At 37.0% G+C, this 20295-nt stretch overlaps 1 protein-coding gene across 2 annotated transcripts in view; it reads left to right on the forward strand.

The window, feature by feature from the left end:
• Positions 1-20295, forward strand: part of RSPO2 (R-spondin 2) — a 109910-nt gene that overhangs the window by 61606 nt on the left and 28009 nt on the right. Inside the window, exons 3-5 of one of the 2 annotated variants that reach the window (XM_050892162.1) lie at positions 5144-5287; positions 6344-6532; positions 6607-6693. In XM_050892162.1, coding sequence (XP_050748119.1) covers positions 5144-5287; positions 6344-6532; positions 6607-6626 — 353 coding nt within the window. In that variant the 3' untranslated portion in view covers positions 6627-6693. Of the gene's footprint in view, positions 1-5143; positions 5288-6343; positions 6533-6606; positions 6694-20295 lie in introns of those variants that run through there. The other variant, XM_050892161.1, reaches the window with a different exon arrangement.

A 20295-nucleotide genomic window follows, 5' to 3' on the forward strand; every position in this document is an offset into this window, starting at 1 on the left:
CAAAGTTAGCTTTTCTAACTTTTGGAGTACTGCTCTTCAGTTCTCACTTTTCACTTTATGAATATGTATTTATCATGAAAGATTATATCTCTTTAGGGGTTTTAATATTAATTTTGCATATTAAAGTCATTGCAGTGGGCTCTGGTCTATCTGATGGGATAAGAAAGTTATTAGTTTAAAACTGCCCTTGCTGAAGCAGTTAAGACCTTTGTCATGGATTTCAGTGAGGTCAGAATGTTGTTCCTTCAGCATTTACATACAACTCTTGTGGGAAGTATGGTGTAACGTTTTAAAAAGTGTCATCTGTTTAGAAATGGGCTGTGCTAATCAGACATACCAGCAGATTTCTCTGGGCCTCCCTGAGTGCTTTTTGAAGTCCAGTTATGTGAGGATGGTACCAGAGGAAGATGTGTTGTCTTCATATGGGGGTGGCTTTCAAGGGTGTTTTATACCTTTCAAGTGGAAGGATGGAAGCATATATTTGACTTTCTGACTTTCCCAAGATGGAATCACTGGAAAGAAAATACGAGATTGTGCTAGAAGAGTTGCGGTAAGAGTGTTAAGATGTCTGAGATCCTGGCTTGCGTAGAGGGTAGTAGGGTCAGTGGGATATAAGGAGACATGATGCTGAACAGGAATAGAAGGGATTTGAGGTCTGGTAGGAAGCAGACCCTTGATGAGACACTGCAAATTGAATACAAGGGAAGGAACAGGTAGGGACTCAAGTGTTTGCCCCTGACCTACAGACCTCTTGTTGCTAGCTAAGTGGGAACAGCAGCAATGAAGTACCCTTTATGTCTTCACTCTCAGGTTCTGAAGATTAGGTTTCCAACTGTCACTGTTGCCCTGCAAGTATGGTAGGCCTGCCAAAGGTATGTGATTGCTCTTTGGGCTTCTTCTGCAGGACTGAATTTATCAACTCTTTCTCCCCTCAACACCAATCTTATCTTTCCCTGTGCCCCCAGAGCTTCCACTTCCAGGCTCCTCCTCCTTACTGCTTCTAAAATCTCCCAGGCAGTTACCCTTGTCTATCTGGAAACCTCTAGTGGACACCATTTTATGTTTATTTTTAAAGGGGGAAAAAAAAAAAAAACCAACACATTTCTGAAGAATACTGTTGGTTATGCATTATCTATTTCTTTCCTCTAAAGAACTCCTTGGGTCTAAAATCTTATATGTTTAGCTCAATTTTTTGCTCTTGTTTCCTTTGGGGTTTTTTTGGTGTTGTAAACTTCTAGGTATTCTTTTAAGTGGAATAAAAAGAATGCACTAGCCGCATGGTTGAGCCACTGAAATTATACACAAAATGAAACCACTGAACTGATGAGAAAAGCAATTGGATCTATGGTTAATAAATTGAAGTAATAAAATTGCTTTTGACAAGAACCTTCTCCAGATGAAAAAAGAATCTGTCTTGTTCCAGTTTATTATAACTGTATCAGTAAGCTAACTAGTTAATTTAAAGGGAATTTAAAAGGATTTAGATAGGGATTTTTAAAAGTAGGAAAGATTTTGCTTTCCTTCTCCAGAGTTAGGCATAAGATGCTGAGATCAGAAAGTTCAAAGGGTTGAAAACTGTGGCAATCAGAAGAAAGCAGTTCAGGTCATTAACTTTAAACAATATTTCTTTGGGTTTTGTTATGTTATTTTGTGTAAAGGATAAAATAATTTTTTAAAATGCTGGTTTTCTTAATTATTGAATATTAGGTCAAACAGCTCTTCTGCAGTTTTCATACTAGATTATTCATTTATTATCCAATTCATTATTTAAATAATAGAATGCAAAAAATTTTAGGAATCTGCAATATACTTCCATTAAGACCTGTATTTAATAAAGTTTACATAGATAATGAAGCTGATTAACAAAAAGAAATAGAAAATTCGACACGGTTATATTTATTTCCAAACGAAGGTATCTTAATATTCATAATGGAGTATGAACTTTCTTTAGGAGTCCAACTAAAAATGTGTATGCTTTCTTTATCTCTCTATGTTGGTATATTTAGCTGTAAAAGCAAAAGAATTTAAAGAATTCATTTATTCTAATTTACTAACCTCAGTCACAATTAAAATGATTTATTAATAACACTTTTATTTAAATAAAAAAGGAAAAAAAAAAAAGAAAAGTTGCCCCAAAAGCATTTAAACCATGTAATGAGATGAAGCTAGGCACCAAAAATAATAAACTCTATAAAATTTTCTTTATTTTATAACCACTGCTGTGACAGTTTGTGATTGAAAGTAGACTTCTAGAAAGTGAACTTTTCTAACTTTTAGGGCACAGCTCTTCTTTAGCTTTTTAGTTTAGTTTATTTAAATTTTACAAAAAATCCGTGCAAGGCTTGGCTGCACGAGCACCTTCATGATTTGAAACTGAGTGTACGGAGGATGTTAAAAAGGAGAAGTTGTCACTCCCAGTTGACCTTCAGCTACAGTGTGGTCTATTATCGAGTTAAATTATCATTACGATTAGCCAGTAACCCCAAGCATTGCGCTGAATATCACTCTAGTGAATTAGTGTTTCAATTTCAGAATTCTTAAAGTATTCCTAATATTCTTTCAGTATTTCCCCCTAAATTGCATCTGATACAGATTAAATAATAGTCATTTCATGTTTGGAGTAATTTATCTTCATAGGAAAAAATGGAAAATAAACTGCCTTGGTGGAAATCTCCACCCAGCCTTCACCCAGGAGCCCCTACTAATGCCTCGAAAATATAATTATCATGACGAGGACTCTACCATGATACAAAAGAAAACTGGCATAGAAGGCAAAGCAAAAAATATAAATAGGATGGGAATTTTGAAGTATGTTCAAGAAACTGAGAGTGATTCATTCGTTTGATGTTTAAATATGGGGTATTCACATATGTACTGTTAAATAGCGATAGTTTTGTGGAGGATATCCCCAGTGTAAGGTGAGGCAGGCTTTCGCCTGCTAAGCGTGTTTATATGTTATCAAAAGGCAACTTGTACTGAAAGTTTTTCATTTAATCCCTCTTCCACCCAAAAAAGTTCAAATGGAGTAAACTTTAAACATGTTTTGTTTATGTACTCCCCATGTACTCCCCAACATGTTTTGAAAGCAATAGTTAAAACATTATTTCAAAAATATACTTGCATCACTTGGATGTGAGGGAGGGTCACATGATGCTAATTTTGCTTTTAATGTTCTGTTCTGCACCTCATCATTGGACTACACAATTTGGAAAAACCTTGATGTCTTTTCAAACTGTCTTGTGTGGGTGGGCAAGAGGCAAATGTTTTTTCTGAATATTTAAACACACTGGATGTTTGATTCAACCATTGCAATTAATAAAATACTTGCAGTACATCTTGAGTGTAACAAACCAGATTTGCAATTAACCATTGCGGTACATCTCCAGAGCAGCTCACCCTATCGTTTTGCCTTGCAGACACATTAATCTGGGGAAATGATTTTGCAGGGTCATTGTATGGGCATTGATCTCCTGTGCTTTTGAGACTGGTTCAAGCCTCGTGAAAAAGAAATTATTGTTCTTGGGAATTTCCTGTAAACTAAACTGTGGATGAGAAGCCCAACTTGTGCTGCTTATATGAACACAAGTTCTAAAAGCCCCTTTGAGAGATGCTGGACACAGGAGTTGGTAGCATGCAGGTTATGTGTGGTTGTGTCTAAATAGAGTCTGCAGAGCTTACCTTTGCCAGTGCAAGACTTCAAACTGATGTTCACATTCCTTCTACCCAAAGAAAGGTGTACCAGCATTTGAAATCTTTTTTTTTTTTCTTTTCATGCAATCTGCCTAATTTATTGGCAAATGCCACAAGAAATCTGATCTGAAAAGTCTCGTATTTCCCTAATTGCTACCAAAGAATAATTTTCCACCACCACCCAGTTTAAGTGTTACGGTATGCCCTATTTTGGCCTGCTGAAGTTCAAGAATAAATATTAAAATCTGTTTTATAAAGATTGGCTAAATTTGAAGTGTTGGTAGGGGATATTTACCAATAGCTATTTCAGAAGTCCTTATGGTTTGTGATTTTTTTTTTCTTTCTTTAGAAAAGAATGAAGAGTAAATGAATGACATAAGTGACCAAAAAGATTAGTATATTGTTGCATGACACGAATAACAAATGCTTCCTGCGGTGACTTCAGATAGCTGAAGACAGGATACAGTTAAAGTAGTTTATATAAATTAGGTATGTTAGCTGAAGGATTAGATTTTTTAAAATTAATTTTAAAGTGTTCATTACTGTTCCAAATATAATGGCTTTTACTTTTTAATCTTTGGAACATTTTTCCCTGGCATTTTTTTGTAGGTATGTATGACTGACTTTCATAAGCCTCCATGTAAGTATTTCTGCTTTTCAGGTGTGCATATGGTTGTTGATATCTAGTTTATTTCCAAGTTGCCATGTTTTAGTATGGAATAGGATGTTTCTGAACAGTCTGCTTCTGAGTCTGTAATCTATTGAGGACAATATTTCTCTTAAATTTTCAAAGAAATCTAATATGTCAAAAGGCAATAGTATTTTTTTTTTTTGCTATCGATTATACGTTTATGTCTTTTAGTAATTTAATAATGGTTATTTTTTATGGATTAACTACCTTAATAATAGAGAGGAGTTATATCCAGAAAAATTGAGGCTTTTTTGCGTGGTAGCACATGCATATGTGTACATACAGACATCAGATATAATACATGAAAGCATTCATTCAGCTATTTCTAGGGTCAGCTCATGGAAAAAAATGTATCCTGCTTTCAATGACAAATGATAAACTGAAGACATTACATATAATACATGCATACTTCCCAAAATACTTTGTTGCATCTTAGTTTCCTTAAGATTACTTAAACACAAAAATAATTTACATTGAACATTTTTCCTCCAAAAAAATGTAATTAACTCAAATATCACTTAACCAGATATTTTATCTACAGTTTTGATTTAAAAAAATAGGATTAAAAGGATGTAGGGGAAAATGTGGTCAATAAGGACAGTGAACTGTAATTTCTTCTACAGAGCAGATAGATTTTAGGATGACAGTATTCCTCATTATAGCACTTCTGGTTTTGCTGTTTTATTGCTTTATAAGTCCTTTCATTTTTAGTCTTACCCTAACTTAGCTGTCTCATTGTTCCTTATGACCCTTTTGATTCAGGATGCAGAATAGAAAACTGCGACTCCTGCTTTAGCAGAGACTTTTGTACCAAATGCAAAACTGGCTTTTACTCGCACAGAGGCCGCTGCTTCCGAGGATGCCCCCCTGGATTTGCAGCCTTGGAAGAGCTTATGGAATGTGTGGGTGAGTCTTCTTGCACAGCAGTGCTGCTGAAACAGCTCTTCTGCCAGGTGGCCAGGTTCAAATATGGCACTATTTTTAAGCTCATGCTTAACATTTCCTATCAAGAAATATTCACTAATGAATTGTGTCTGGATTTCTTTACCCCCAATAATAATAATAATAATAACAAAAATGATAATAAGTTTTTTCCAAACTTTGAAATATTGCATTATTGGGAATGCCACTCTGTTCTGCATCAGAAAGTTCTGTCCTCTTAACTGTGAATCACCTTGTATGAGGATTTATAACTTAGAATTTGTAAGATTTCAGGAAGGCCAGTTTTTGCATTAGAACTTTAAAAGTCGGTGATGTACTTGTTGGATTCTTGCCCTCATAAAAATACCTGCTCATTTTGCCTTCTACCAAGGCCAGAACACAGGGGCAGGGCAGATTGAATTCCTTAACATCTGAGCTTCAAATTCACTTTTAGTTTCTCTGCAGCTCCCCCTTTTCCATTAGTAAGTAACAAATATAAACCACCAAATAAGTGTTTTTAGTAGAAATTTACTTTATAACTCTGAGCCAGCATTGGCAGTTCTCACAATATTTCTTGAGTCTCACAATTTGATGTTTTATCTTGAAGCCTGGGAACTGTATCAGAACAGACTTTTTCTTTCAAGAGTATTCCTTGCATTTCATGATGGAGAGGACCTGGAAGTGTGAACTCTTGAGCTTTGCAAATCCAGGTGACAAACCAAATAGGATTTATTTATTAAAAAGAGAAAAAATTAGATCAATCTATCTCATGATTGTAAGAGAGTTTTTGAATATTTGGGACTGACATGGTGTCTATACATACAGATTGATAGTCCAATGGTTTTATGCTCAGATTGATGCCAGCTAAAAAGATTCTTTCAGGTTCTGCAAGAGATTTCAATTTTGTTTCTAAGTTTTTGCCTGTTAACAGTAAAACTTTCAAGTGGTGCTTTCTAATAGTGTATTCAAATTTAAAAAAAAAGAAAACAAAGAAAAAAACCCAGAAGAATTGCTCACTCATGTTTTCTTCTGCTTTATCAGAAGGCTGTGAAGTGGGTCAGTGGAGTGAATGGGGAACTTGCAGCAGAAATAACAAAACATGTGGATTTAAGTGGGGCCTGGAAACGAGAACAAGACAAATTGTGAAGAAGCCAGCGAAAGACACGATACCGTGCCCAACCATTGCAGAATCCAGACGGTGTAAAATGGCCACGAGGCATTGTCCAGGAGGTAAGCATAGCCCATGCCACAAAAATCTTTATGAGCTTTCCTTAACTGAAATCTTATTTCTAACTTGAAAAAAGAGCTATTTCATCCCAGCTGAAGGGGAAATCCTGTCTCTGCTCTGCCAGCCAACGCTGAAAGGCAGCAGTACTACGGCAGTCCTAATTTGTGCAGCAAGACTCCAGGGAAAGGCTCAGCGTGGGAGTGATCAGTCTCTCAGTAGACTGTGAAACTGTGTTTTTCCTGGTGTGGTACTGAGGCTTTTTCAAAGAGGTGCCTCATGGAAGAACGATAACAGGTTGCAGTTTGAGCTTCAGCATGAAACGATAGTGATGGTGGAATAATTAATTGCACTGTGTGTGGCAGGAAAGATTATGATTCTAAACCTCTCTGCAGGCGGCAGACCCAGTGCTCGTGTGATGAGTATTTAAATTAAGTTAGTTACAGATGGCATTGTTAGCTGGAACTATTAGCTGGAACGTGTTACTTGTTCTGAATATTGGAGATCAGGGCCAAACTATGATATATGTGATACAAGCAGAATAGCAACAGATATCAAACTTTTCAGCATGAGACCACCTTATGGCAATTACCACAAATAGATAAAAGAAATAATCAAATTTCTTTATCATAGTGTTCTAAGACTTAAGTAGTGGTACTGATTTGAAAAAGGAAATAGAGTTTCAGATTTGTGTTCAGTTTTTGTAGACCCCAAAGTGGAGACACGTCACGGGTAGAGAGGAGTTTTTGTTATCTTTTAAATTGAAATGATTAACGTTTCACTTGTGCAAACTGAACACTTACAGAGTTTTCGGAATTTGTAGAGAGGTGGGTGATCAACAGGTGATAAAGATGCCATTCCTTTTGGAATCATAGGATTAAAGAAAGATTCAGGCTTGAAGGGACTTCAAGAGATCTCTAGTCCAACCTCCTGCTGCAAGCTTGATCCACCGTGAGATCAGACAAATAAAAAGGAATAAAGGATTGCAGAGTATTGAGAAAAGCCATAACCTGATGAATAAGCTAAAACTGAAATAATCTTAGAATAGGTACATAAATAAGTTTGCTTTGTGTTCTGGGATTGTTGAATATGTGTCTCTTGGCTTGAACATACTGCCCACCAGTATGTGTGAAAATTATACATAAAGTTTTAACATACAGATTACATCTGTGCAAGCTTCATTTTTGTCTGTAGGACCCTGACACAATCTGGAAGAGAATATAAAGTTGATTCTCTGTTATCCAGGTTAACTGAGGCTGTTATGCACTCTTCCTCCCTGTCCCTTTACTCATACACATGTGCATGCACGCATAGTGCATAGTCATAGTGGTACTGGGGTGCATTGTACAGCACAGTTAATCTGCAACCTAAATAAACTTCTCAAAGACTTTGAAGAGTGGAACCTACAAAATGAACGCCTCTATAGGAAGGAAGAAGAAAAGGTAAAAATCAAGGCCGATTTGGGCTGCCATGGTATGTATCTCATGGTAACTTTGAATGTGAGTCAGCTGCATCTACATCAAGGTAGCTACACTTTCTAGTGCTTGCAGCCTGCTGAGGTAGATGAGCTGTTCCAGTTACTTCTAAAAAAACTCTGAAGCCCAATGGGGTTAGTGATCAGATCAACTGGGGAAATGTTTTACTGCTAAAATGGAAAGAAGAAAAAAGAGCCTGTGTGAAGTTCTACAAAATCTCCAATCAATATTTTCTTTTTTTGCTGTTCAGATGCATGAAGTTTAGCTTGTAGTGGAAAATTTGAGAAAATTGCAGAATATTTTCAATTCAACTCCATGTGGTAGAGGTTTAGTCATTTATGTACCCAACGTGTATAGAGGGAGGTATTTTGTGGATGCAATGTCCAGCTTCTGTATAAACGCCTGGCAAGTAGAAATTTACAGGTGTGGGTTTCGTCTTGATAATTTAGTTAGGATACAAATTACTCAAATTGTTGTACATAGTTTGAGAAGTGTGCTTGAGTGGACCACAATATTTATGAATGCTGTAGCATGCTCATGTAACTGTGGTAATCTGGAGCTATTGAACATTCATACCTTTCTGTAGCAGATTCTCTTAGGTTGTTTCAAATTTTCTTGTCCAGCAATTTAGGTCACTGGTTAAAGAATTACCTCTCAGATTTTATCTTTTCAAAGGCACAGTGGTGGGCTTTCCTAAGAGTTAGGAAATTTATTGCGTAGTCTGTATCAAGATCTTTGATCAAATTTCTGCATTTTTTTCACTATGTATCAAGAAAGTTGTTGCTGCAAATACAAATTCAGTGTGAAAGGCTTGTAGTACTCTTTCATAACCATGGGCTCCAGTAGATCCTAAAGATTACAGTTCTCTCCTGCCCTCCCATGGTGTGGAATTCCCTGCCTGTGTTTTCAGAGATAAAAATAAATATGTACAAAACTGCAGGTTTGAACTCTCCACACTGAATGCTGATGCTTAATACTACTTCTGTGCCATCATATAAAACACTGGCCAGAATATAAACTCCTTTCTCTCTCCTAAGAAACTCCTGGGAAGGAGCGTGTTAGTGATGTTTTAAGCGCCTAGCATAAGTCTTCCCCAGGCCTGGTTATCTCTGTAGGTGAGGAAGCCACAGACATTGTCCTGTTTGAAACTCCTGCTTCGTAGTATGTTTTAATTATGATTTTATATACAGCTGGTCTAAGATCCCATTCCTTTATCATATTTAATTTAGTTAGCAGGTTGCCCCATTAGACACTTGAAATGTTTTGTTGCTTATTTAATCAATGTGACGCAGCGGGAGGTAGACACACTGGTTACAGGGAAGCTCAAATCAGCCAGGTCCTGGCTGCTAAGGAAGAGATTCTGTGTTTTTAAAAGTATGGTGTTTTTTTTAATTTTAGAAATTTTGTAATTGAACTTTTAAACTGAGGAAATAAGAGAAAAATGTAAGGTTAGGACTACTGGGAGACTGAAGAACCATAATCCCTGTAAATGTCGGTTGAGAGGCTGTTAATAAATCCTTTCTTCCTAATGTTCTCAGCACGTAAACTCACACAAATGTGTAGGATAAGTACTGGATTATATAGCTAAGATGGTTGTAGATTGTGATGAATTAAACTGAGCACAGGAAGTAAGGATGTTTTTGGTAGAACAGGGTCAAATAAAGTTCTTTTGACACATGCTTTCTACTTCTGTACATTTTACAGTTACTACCTATGGTCCACACTACAGAAAAACTTCCAAAACAGATTTTTACACGTTTGCAGAAGTGGAGTTAAATTCAGTTTTCCTACTAAGTACTTCAGTTTCATATTTATCAGGGATTGAGATGTTACCCATCTGGCCGTATGGCTGTGGTACAAATCTAGTCGATGAAGCAGAATTCTTTATCACTTTCCCAGTATTTGCAGAGTTGTAAAGATACAAGCTGGAATGCAAGTGAAAGATGATTTCACTTCTTTCCTACTGAAGCCAGCAACACAAGAGGATACTCTACTTGATTTCAAATATGTTAGTGATATTTTCTTATTGTCAGTACTAATTGATTTAACTGTTATTACCAGATGGGAATGTCACATTTGTGTATCTGTTCATGTTATGTATGTCACCCTGTGGCTTGGGTGTAACATGACTCATACTATGAGAGGTTAGACTTAGAAAAAGATGACTTAGATCGTTCAGGCAACGTCCTACCCGTGCTGGTCTCTTCCTGATAAGGAATTTCCTCCTTTTTAGCTCAAACAGAAAGAAAAAAAGAATTTTTAAAAAAGGGTGATTGCGTTACAAGCAATGGGGAAATTAGCAGGCAGAAATGTTCTATAGACTGATAAATCTTGCTGTCTTGAAGTTTTCCCATATATTTATTATAAATATTCTCTTTTTACCTCTTATTTTTACATGTTCCCCATGTTCACTTCAGTAATTACTCCTCTTTTGTTTGTACACTTGAGGAACTTGCAGATTGCTCTCATGTTTCATATTAAGTATTACACAGGCAAGCAAAGCAGCTCTCTACTTCTTTTAGTCTGCCATCAGACTGAGTTCTTCAAGCTGTCCAATACGTGAGTGTATACTCTATGCCAAACGCTATTATTTCTAGTACAAATCATGATGCCATTTATGAATGCTTATTAAAGACATGAAGAAAGAGAGATGAAGATAGGATGTATGTCTGCATTAATTTCCTGAGCTCAAAAGTGGGAAGGCAGCAGGACAGGTCATGAGGCTACAGTGGGAGGGAGTTCTTGCCTTGACACGGATGTGTAATTGGATGGACTTCATTGCTGGTTGATTGGATTTTGGGTTTTTTTTATGCAGTAATCTTTCTTCTTTCTATTGCTGCAATAGAATTTAAGACTTCTGGAAGAGCAACAGTAAAATGACCCAATCAGACTTTCTGTCCTTATACTGCAGTTACATTTCATTATTAATATTCAGGAATTATGACTGAAAAGACTAAAAGATAAAAGAATATATACTTAAATACAGAAAGCTAATAAATATGCAAAGCTGCAAAATGCATGTTAACTAAGTAGTGTAAGGTTTTTTTTAGTCTGATAAGCTACTAGTGATATGGCAAACAGGGAGTTAATGATCCTGGTTTGCAAAAAATATTTAAGGTAGGATAGAAAATATTTAGAGTAAAACTGTACATGTACTTTGAAGACATTTGTTTTCTTTTGAAACTTGTCAAAGGAAATCTGGATTTCCCTCTAAATATGAATAAAGATTTATTTAGAAGAGGCTGAGGAATTTTTTTAGTTGTGCAACAAACAAAATAATAGAATTATTGAACAATACAGGTTGGAAGGGACTTAAGGAGGTTACATAGTCCAACCTCCTGCTCAAAGTAGGGTCAGGCAAGGTGGTCTGGGGCTATATCCAGTCTGGTCTTGAAAATCTCCAAGTGTGGAGTCTGCACAACCTTTCTACACAAAAGTGTTGCAGTGCATTACGGTCCTCATGGTGAAAAAGTTTTTCTCTATATCCAATCTAAACTACACTTGTTTCAATTCATCTGATGTCTCTCATCCTCCCACCATGCACCATCATGCAGAGGCTGACTCTGTGTTCTTGATGACCTCCTCATAGGTACTGGAAAGCTCACCAAAGCCTTCTGTTCTCCAGGCTCAACAAACCCAGTTCCTTCAGTCTCTCTTCATAGGGCAAGTGCTCCAGCTCCCAACCATGTTGGTGGCTCTGTGCTAAACTCTATCAATATCTTTCTTGAACTGGGGGACCCAAAGCTGCATATGGTATTCCAGATGTGGTCTGATGAATGTCAAATAAAGGGAGATGATCACTTCCCTTAGTCTGCTGTCAGGCTGTATTAACAGGTCAGCAGATTGAGGGAAGTGATCATTGCTGCCAGGGCACACAGCTGGCTGACATTTAGCTCAAGTTTCAGCAGGACCCCTCAGGTCCTTCCCAGCAGAGCTGCTCCCCAGCCAGTCAGTGCCCAGCCCATATTTTTTCAGGGAGTACTTCCTTCCTAGACGCAGGACTTGGCACTTGTCTTTGTTGAATTTCATGAGGTTCCTTTCAGCTACAATAAATCTCTTCTTCATAAGTGTGAAATAAAAAAAAAGCTCAAAATAAATGTAGCACCAGAACTCAGTGAGTGATCTTTGTGATCAGACAGATGATTATGTTGTTTTGAGCTTTTTGACTACATCTACACTGTAGTGCCCAATGTTGAAAACTTTGTAAGCCAGGATGCTTTTGAGACCTTCATTTATACATTACACTTGCAGTAAGTCTCAGTGCATAATACCTACAAATACCGTCTGCCCTTTGAGAGTCAATGCTAGGGCTTTCTCCAGGTGGGTCTCAGTAAACATAACCACTATATTTTCTGTCTCCTGTTGATCATGTTATATTGCCAGAAGAACAGATAGCCTAAGTGGCAAAGACTGGTCCAGGAAGAGCAAGAACTCTTGCCTTCTCCATGAGGACAGTCAAGCACTTGGCTAGATTGGTCCAGAAGACTGTGCAGTCACCATCCTTGGAAGTTTCCAAGACATGACTCAACAAAGCCCTGGACAATCTGGTCTGAATGGTCTTGATGCTACTGAGAGCAGGAAGTCGGACTGGAGACCAACCTGGATGATTCTGTGTCTGTGAACAGCAGAACGTGCTGTGGGTTTAGGCTGAAAGAACACCGTTCTTCCTGTTTGGGCTTTGCAAAATTTCTGATATCTTCTACTCCCAATTAGAGAGAAGCTGGAATGACTGGTCATAGGGAAAAGAACAAAATAAGTCTTTACTGTGTTTGATATAGTGCTGAGATCTCTTAATTTGGCCTATTTTATTGATGTTGAAATAATATGCAGAGTGTGTCTAGTGTTTTGAATATAACGCTAACCGTTGTTTCATGCATTTCTGAGTTTAGCTTTAATCAGGATTAAAGCTTAGGTGGAAGTGCTGATTTCTTAATTTACTTTATTATTTGACCTATTCACTTAATTGTATTTGGCTGAATGCTGCACACTTGTAATTTCAAAATCTTGCATAGGATCTAAAAGATACATAGCACAATGTACCTTTATTTTAAGTTAATGCACTATGGCACTCTAAGAAAACATTGAAAGACCAGCAGAGGAACTGTGGAGATGCAGATACAGAACTGTATTTTAGTTTTAGAGTTGCTTTGACTTTTCAAATCTTAAAGAAAAGTCCAGTCTAGCTTGTTGACATTTTTAGTATCTTGAGGATTTCGTTCCATTGTTAGTTAAGTCATGACATACATTTATGTGGCAAGTTATAGATAAAAGAAAATGATCCTACTTAGAAAATATTATCTTATAAATTGAGGCATGATCTGAAGAGGGATGGTAGCAAACAGAAAGCATTGTGGTTTGGGGAAGGATGACAAGATTTACAAACAGTAAGATCTTACTGCTTTGGTTAGTATTGCATGAATCTTGAAGACATTGGAATATTATTTATCACTGTAATACTAAAAACTAGGCTTTACAAGTCTTATGAGCATTTTAAATGAGACTGTAGTACATAGAATTTAGAACAATATACTGTCATTGCCTACTGCACCTCTCTTTTAATTTTGCAGTAGCATTGAACCAAATCTGCCCTTTTTTGCCCTCAGCAGACAGGTAGAAACTACAGTAAGTATAGCTCCACTGAGTACTGGCTCTGCTAGAATATTGGTATCACCAAGCAGGCTTGCCTCCTTGTTGTATTTTGTGAGCACCAATTATGCTCTGACCAAGAAGGCTTGGCCTTAGCTTGTCTGAAAATATAACCCATAATTTTCAGTTACAAAGCACGACTCAAAGCTTCTGAAGGAAAAAAGGAAAAACCATCTCAGCATCAGCAGAGAGCTTACAAGAAGTAAACTCCACCAAAGACACTTATTTGCACAGTGCAGGTTGGGAAAGCAATAGTAATAAGAAAATATTTTTGTGAGTATTTTAGTTGATGGCCATTCTGCACATTTTGTGAAGGATCTAGCAAATGGGAGCAAGAAGGGACAAGATGAATGTCGTTTGGAGGCTTTCCAGAAAACAAGAACTGTTTTATAGTGCGGCTTAACCCTCAGAGCCTGGCATGCTTGTTAGTATGTTTGTTCAGGAAACAAGCTTTTGTCAGCTGCAGAATCTGTTTGTCTGGATTGTCAACATCTGCTTCCTACAGAGAACGTTGTGCTGAGAGTATTAAATTTTTTTTTTTCCTAACCTTTAGCTGATCACATTCAGAAGGGAGTGCTGCAGGTGAAAACTAATAGTAAAGGAAATCTAAGCCCTAAGGAAAACGACACCCATAATACTGCTCATTTCAATGAGAGTGCCTGCAAGTAGACTTTAAGTATTTTAAATTAAGGCACATAGGCAAAATGTATAGGTATATTATCAATAATCAATAAGTTTTTGCCAGCTTCTAAAAAGAGCACAAAGGTTGTCATCTCTGTTTGGTAATAATAAAAAAAAATCAAAATTGAATCATAAGTAGTTCAGGTTGGAAAGGACCACAGAAGGTCATCTAGTCCAACCTCCTGCTCAAATCAGGTCAGCTGTGAGAAAACCAGGATTAGTTATTACTCTGGCAATCATCAGAGATTAAGTATTTTCCCTTTTTCGGTCATAGCTCTGTTCCTCTTCATATGCTTATTTGTGAGATGACGATTTATAAATTATAAGAAAAATTGTGTTGTTTTTATTTGTTTTGAAGTGAAAAATATAGAAATGCACAGCAAATTTGTAATTACATTTTCATGACATTTGCATTCATTGACACTTAGATGTGCATGCATGTATGTACCTGTATTGGAGCACTGCTATACCTGATGCCTCTTAGATTTGCAGATAAAAGTTAGGCAGTGTACCTCTCAGCCGATAAGATACTATAAAATAACTGAGATATAGCAAGAAACTCTGATTTTTCTTTTCTGCATTAAAATACAGTATTTTATATTATTTTTTTTCTTAGAAACAAAAAACCTATACTGATATTTCTTGTGTGTTTGTCTTCTTTTTCCCTCCTGCAGCAGGGATAGGGAAATTAGGAATCTGATGACGGGGGAGTGGTGTTCTCCATATTTTCATATCAAAGCAGTAAAGAAAATTAAGGTGTGTTAATGATGAAACATAAGCAGATATGTTCTTTCCTTAAGGCTGATGAATAGCAAATCTGTTCGCTCCTGACTACCCAGTATGACATGTTGATGTTCACAGCTATAGGACAGAGATACAGAAAGATTAGTATAAATATTATTTTTCATACAGTGTAATTTGTGTGTTATTTGGTCATATGAATGAGGAAATATGTGATTGAATTAATCTATGAAATCCTGTTCTGAAACTTCCCTTGCACACAAAATGTTTCAGCTGAATTTGTGTTGCAGCACCTTTTTTAAAAAAACAACCCCCTACCTGAGCAACAAAACCCCTGAATACATGCAGAAAAGAAAATGCCTACACATGTGTGAGCTAAGAGATTAAACAACTGTATTACGCATGCATTTGATTCATATTAATTAAAATGAGTTCAAGTATAAACTTAGTGTGACTTTTAAAAAATGGCTGTTATTTTTCAATTACGTTGTTGGAAGCAATCCATTCCTTAGTTATTTTCTAAAGGGAAAATGCAATCCGATTAGACTTGTATATGAAAAGTAGTTAGAAATAGTTTTTATAAGCTATATGAACTTGAACATCAGTTTGAGTAGCAGTTATGTTTAATTCTAAAACCAAGTACTATCTGGCAAGGACCAAGATCCAGGTTTCCTTTGCAGATTTTACAGGAATGACTCCTCTTCACTGTTACTAAATTACATCACATTGCTTAATGGTCTAGACGGCTCTCAAAGCTCTGTGAACAAGATATGGCTGTTGACTTCTCCTCCTCTGGTTTTCTATGTGTTTGAAATAAGGTCAGTTAAATTAAGTGCTCTGAAAAATATCAACACTTATTGAAAATAACCTTTCCAAGATTTAGGTAATTTAGGTAACTGTTCAGTATTTGGGTTGGTATTTTCCTTGAAACTGGTATGGTGCATCTTGCATGGGAGTTGAGGCAGCTTGATATAAAGTCGGAATGCTCCTACAAAACTTTTTTGCTGTTTTAGTCCAGATAAATATTACTATGGGTTACAACTGCAATTATTAAAATTTGTGGGTTTGTGTAAATATGGTGAAAAAATACATTACTTATATTGAAACCTGTAACTTAGCTTAGATAGATATAAATAGCCTAAATTTCCTTGAAGTGATGTTGTAGTGAAGTATGGTTTTGGTTTGTTTGCTTATTTAACTGATGGGTCAGGTTTTTAAAGGTTTTAAGAGGCTTAGTTCTCTTTGACTTAAGCAAAATTTTAAAATGCGTGGTTCTTTTTAAGACTAGAAATAAAATCTGTCTAAAGTGACCTTTAGAGGGTACCTTTCACGACATTAGCAAAACACTTTTGTGGAAAAGGGTTGTTGTCATCCGGTTTCTGTTCTAGTTTTCCTTCTTCAGGACCACTGCCCAAAGCATCTCTTGTAATGGACTATGTATACCTGAGTGCAAAGTTTTAGCTCTACGTACCTTGTCAGGACAATTCAGCCTGTGGAATTTTATGTATTATTTTATCATATTGCAGCATGATACATTTTCAACTTATTTTCAAAGGATTATCAGGGAATTATTGGCAGTGCAGAAGAGCCAACTCAAGTGCATTTTTCCCTTCCTTCTGAATATAAATTATCCTTCAATCCTCCTTTTTAGTTATAGTAATAGGAAATATTTTCTTGGGAAGACTTTCACACCGTTTTTCCAATCATTAAAAGGTTGTATGCGCAATTTATTTATTGCCATTATTATATCTCAGACCAAATAAGTACTTTCAACATGTGTGTTTCCTTAAGTATATTGTATTTCAGAAGTAGCATGAGTATCATGTGATGCAGTATCTCCTATGGGAGTTATCTGTTTTTAATGAATAACTGAGTGTACCAGAGTGTAAATCCTTGTAAATGACCAGAGTGTGAGTTAGAACCGTCCCATGGCAATTATACAGTTCACGGCTGTTTAAAAATGCTGAAGGACAGCCAGCTGCTAATCCACATGGAAATACAAATACTGAAAAGAGCTGTAGCTGATCCAAGTGCACAGATTGAATTTGTCTGTAAAAGGTACTTGACAAATTTTATTGTGCATGCCCTTATGAAGTAAATCCTATTGGTTTTTGTCTTTTGCTCATTCTGAAACTACAATCCACCTGTAGGAGGAAAAGCCATCTACTTACTCATTTCTGATTCTCAACAAGAGAGCTATTTTTGTACGTTATAGTGTCAGCCATTTCAGTCACAGCAGAGAAACCAGCAAACACTCACCTACCTGAGATTGTATTTTCCTCCCTGAGGATCAATCAGTAAGGCACAGTTCTATGCGTATCCTCTCCCAAACCACAGGCCTGGGTATGGCAGGTCTGGAGAGCCATCTGCTTCAGGTGTGGCACGACTAGAGAAGCAATCAGCTTCGCTCACTTGTAAGGATTCACTAAGGCTTTCCTTGCACAGAAGTCTCTTCTTAAGTAATAAACCTACTAGGCTATACAGATATTATTTATTTTCACAACATTGATACAAGGGCCACATCCTGCATACTCCTGGCAGAATTGTTGGTTGGGTGTTTCTGATACTCCTCATCTTTTGCACAGTTCATCTCTGCAGCAGAACATGTACTAACATGGCAGTGTTTGGATATTGGAAGTTATTCTAGAAATAATGGCAACTGTGACCAAAGTAGAAAGACTTCACCATACTATAATATTTAGAAAATATGCAGTATTTGTACACAATATTTAGATTCTATCTGCCTCATCATCCTTAAGGATTCCATAAGAAAATATGTGTATGACTCTGAATGTTGGGCCTTGCTCTGCAGGACTGGCTTGGTGATCCCTAGCCAACTGTGACAGAAATGAGATTCTCTTGATGTACATGTGATTACCAACAGTTAAATTATCAGTTTAAGTAGATAAAGCTTTTCAGCTGAGACATAACTGGGTGCATACTCCTTGCACAGTACCAATGCAAAGTAAATTATCTAAGTATACATCACCCTCTGACTTGCAATAGGCTAGCAGTGTACATGCAGCTAATTACAGCTGCTTCGCTGTTAAGCTAGGAACTCATTACACTGCTGTAACTTGATTGATTGTGATGGCCTGTCTGTACCCTTTATAATAGCTTACTACTTCTGGAGAATCATTTTGAATGCTCTGCAGCCTTCTTACTTGAAATAGCTAGTGGCAACCTAAGGTAGCCTAAGACAGGAGCCTCACGGATTCAGGCTGAATTCAGCAGAAATTTTTTGCTCCTATCCCACAACCAGACAGGGCAAATCTGGAGAGTAAAGAATCCAGCAAAGAGGAGGAGAGAGGAAAGAATCTGAGAAATAGAAAGTTATGGCTTCTTCCTGTTCTTTGGCTCTTTAGACAGAAAAAAAAATCATGTAGGGACATTTGAGTCCTAATTAGTGGCTTTATTAGCTGAGTGCAAAAGGTAAAGCCTATCCACATGTGCTGCTTCACTGACTGGTTTCCAGTGCCTTTTGAAATCTGACACACAACGGGCACATCTACAGTGATGTGTAGTTCAGAGGCTCCCAAGCTGGTGCTGCATAATGTAGCTCAAGAAATGGGAACAGTTTAAAAGTGTCAGCATAATGCTGTGCAAGAGTTAATTACCCCTGCTGAGAGGCAGGATTTAGTAGGTCTGGCACAGTGCTGTGCAGATATAATGTTTTCAGGCCATGAGTTATTACGTTTGTGATAAAGAACTGTGATTTGCTGTATGGGTGCGTAGCTCACAAGTGCTAACTTGGGGGACGCGTTCTCTTGTGGGGTTTATTCTTGTCAAATAATTATCACAGAGGAGCTCACAAAAATTCTGGAAAGGGACGCTGCTCAATTCATAAATGCAGCAGCTTCCAATACTCTGCTGTAGGCCAGATTTAATTTAATTAACTTGCACCAGCTGGCTACAGGAGTCAAGGGGGAATGCCAGCAGGGAATAGGTAGAGGAGCAATCTCCCCAGCTGCTCTCACTTGATCAAGTTGCTGCCAGTGTTAGAACTAGGCTGGAGTCAACTGCACTGCTTTTTAAGGATGTGCTGTGGAAATCCTTCATAGAGAGCTTCTAGATATGTGTACATCTTTGCCTCTCAGGAACAGCACAGAAGGAGGGGAATGGAGGAAAAGATCTGCTGCTTTTCCTTATTGTTACTTGCTTTTGCTTGGATTCGTTTTTGGTTTTTTTTTTGTTTTTGTGTTTTTGGTTTTTTTGGTTGTTTTTTTTTTTTTTTAGAGCTTTCTGAGTTAATTTGAGATGATTTACCTCAGATTGGAAAGCTTGGACACCACTGATTCCCATAGTACTTTTTGCTTTGCACCTCAGAGGTGAATGAAAAGAACTTCCTCTTGAACAGTTTGAATTCTGGGTTCATCCTGAAGAACTACAAACATGACTGCAGATAATGTTTGGAAAAGGAGTGGGAATGCAAGCAGAGAAAAAGAGTAATAGAAAGCAAGAACTGTTCATGATGAACAGGGCATCCCTACTCTGCATTGATTTTACATGGTATTATAGCCTCACATTAAAAACTGGTACATTTAAATAATTTTCTGGGCACAGTCTTAAGAATGAATTAGCCTAAAAAGAGTAGTAACGTGTAAAATAGCAATGCAATACCACAGAGGCAACTCAGTACTGTACCTGTGTCAGTATAACATTCCACACCATATGTTCAAGCACAGAATCAGTATTAATTATGATGGACACAATACTGCACCAATATGTTTGGTTCCCAAAGGGGCTTCTTTATGCCTTTATGCAATAAGTCCTCTCTCTTAAACATATTTATTTTGTGTGTCTAAACTGGCACAGCTTAGATTCTGAAGGGGCCCCAAAAGTCTAATGTAAAGTGTCTTCCACTGAATTAGAATCTTACATCATCTTTGCTATTTAATGTGAGAGTTTGTCAGTTTATGTTTCTTTAGATAGCGTGAATCAGGAAGAAGGCTATTGGAGTTCAAACAAAGGCTGAGTTTATACAGCCTTACATATCACCTCCAAGTTTCACACTTTAATCTTATGTCGTGCACATCTATTTACTGTGTATAAATATTGCAGACACAGTAGCAAACTGTTAGCTCGTCTATTCCTTTGAGATCTTTCTTCTTGTAGAACCTGATTAGCTTGGCTGTTCATATATTTGTCCGTTTTAAGCCTTTTTACTCAAATCATAATTTATTGGTTTCCTATGAGCATTCCTTGGCATTCTTAGCTGATCAGAC

Source organism: Gymnogyps californianus, chromosome 2 (assembly GCF_018139145.2).
Source record: "Gymnogyps californianus isolate 813 chromosome 2, ASM1813914v2, whole genome shotgun sequence".
In the NCBI taxonomy this organism is placed as follows: domain Eukaryota; kingdom Metazoa; phylum Chordata; class Aves; order Accipitriformes; family Cathartidae; genus Gymnogyps; species Gymnogyps californianus.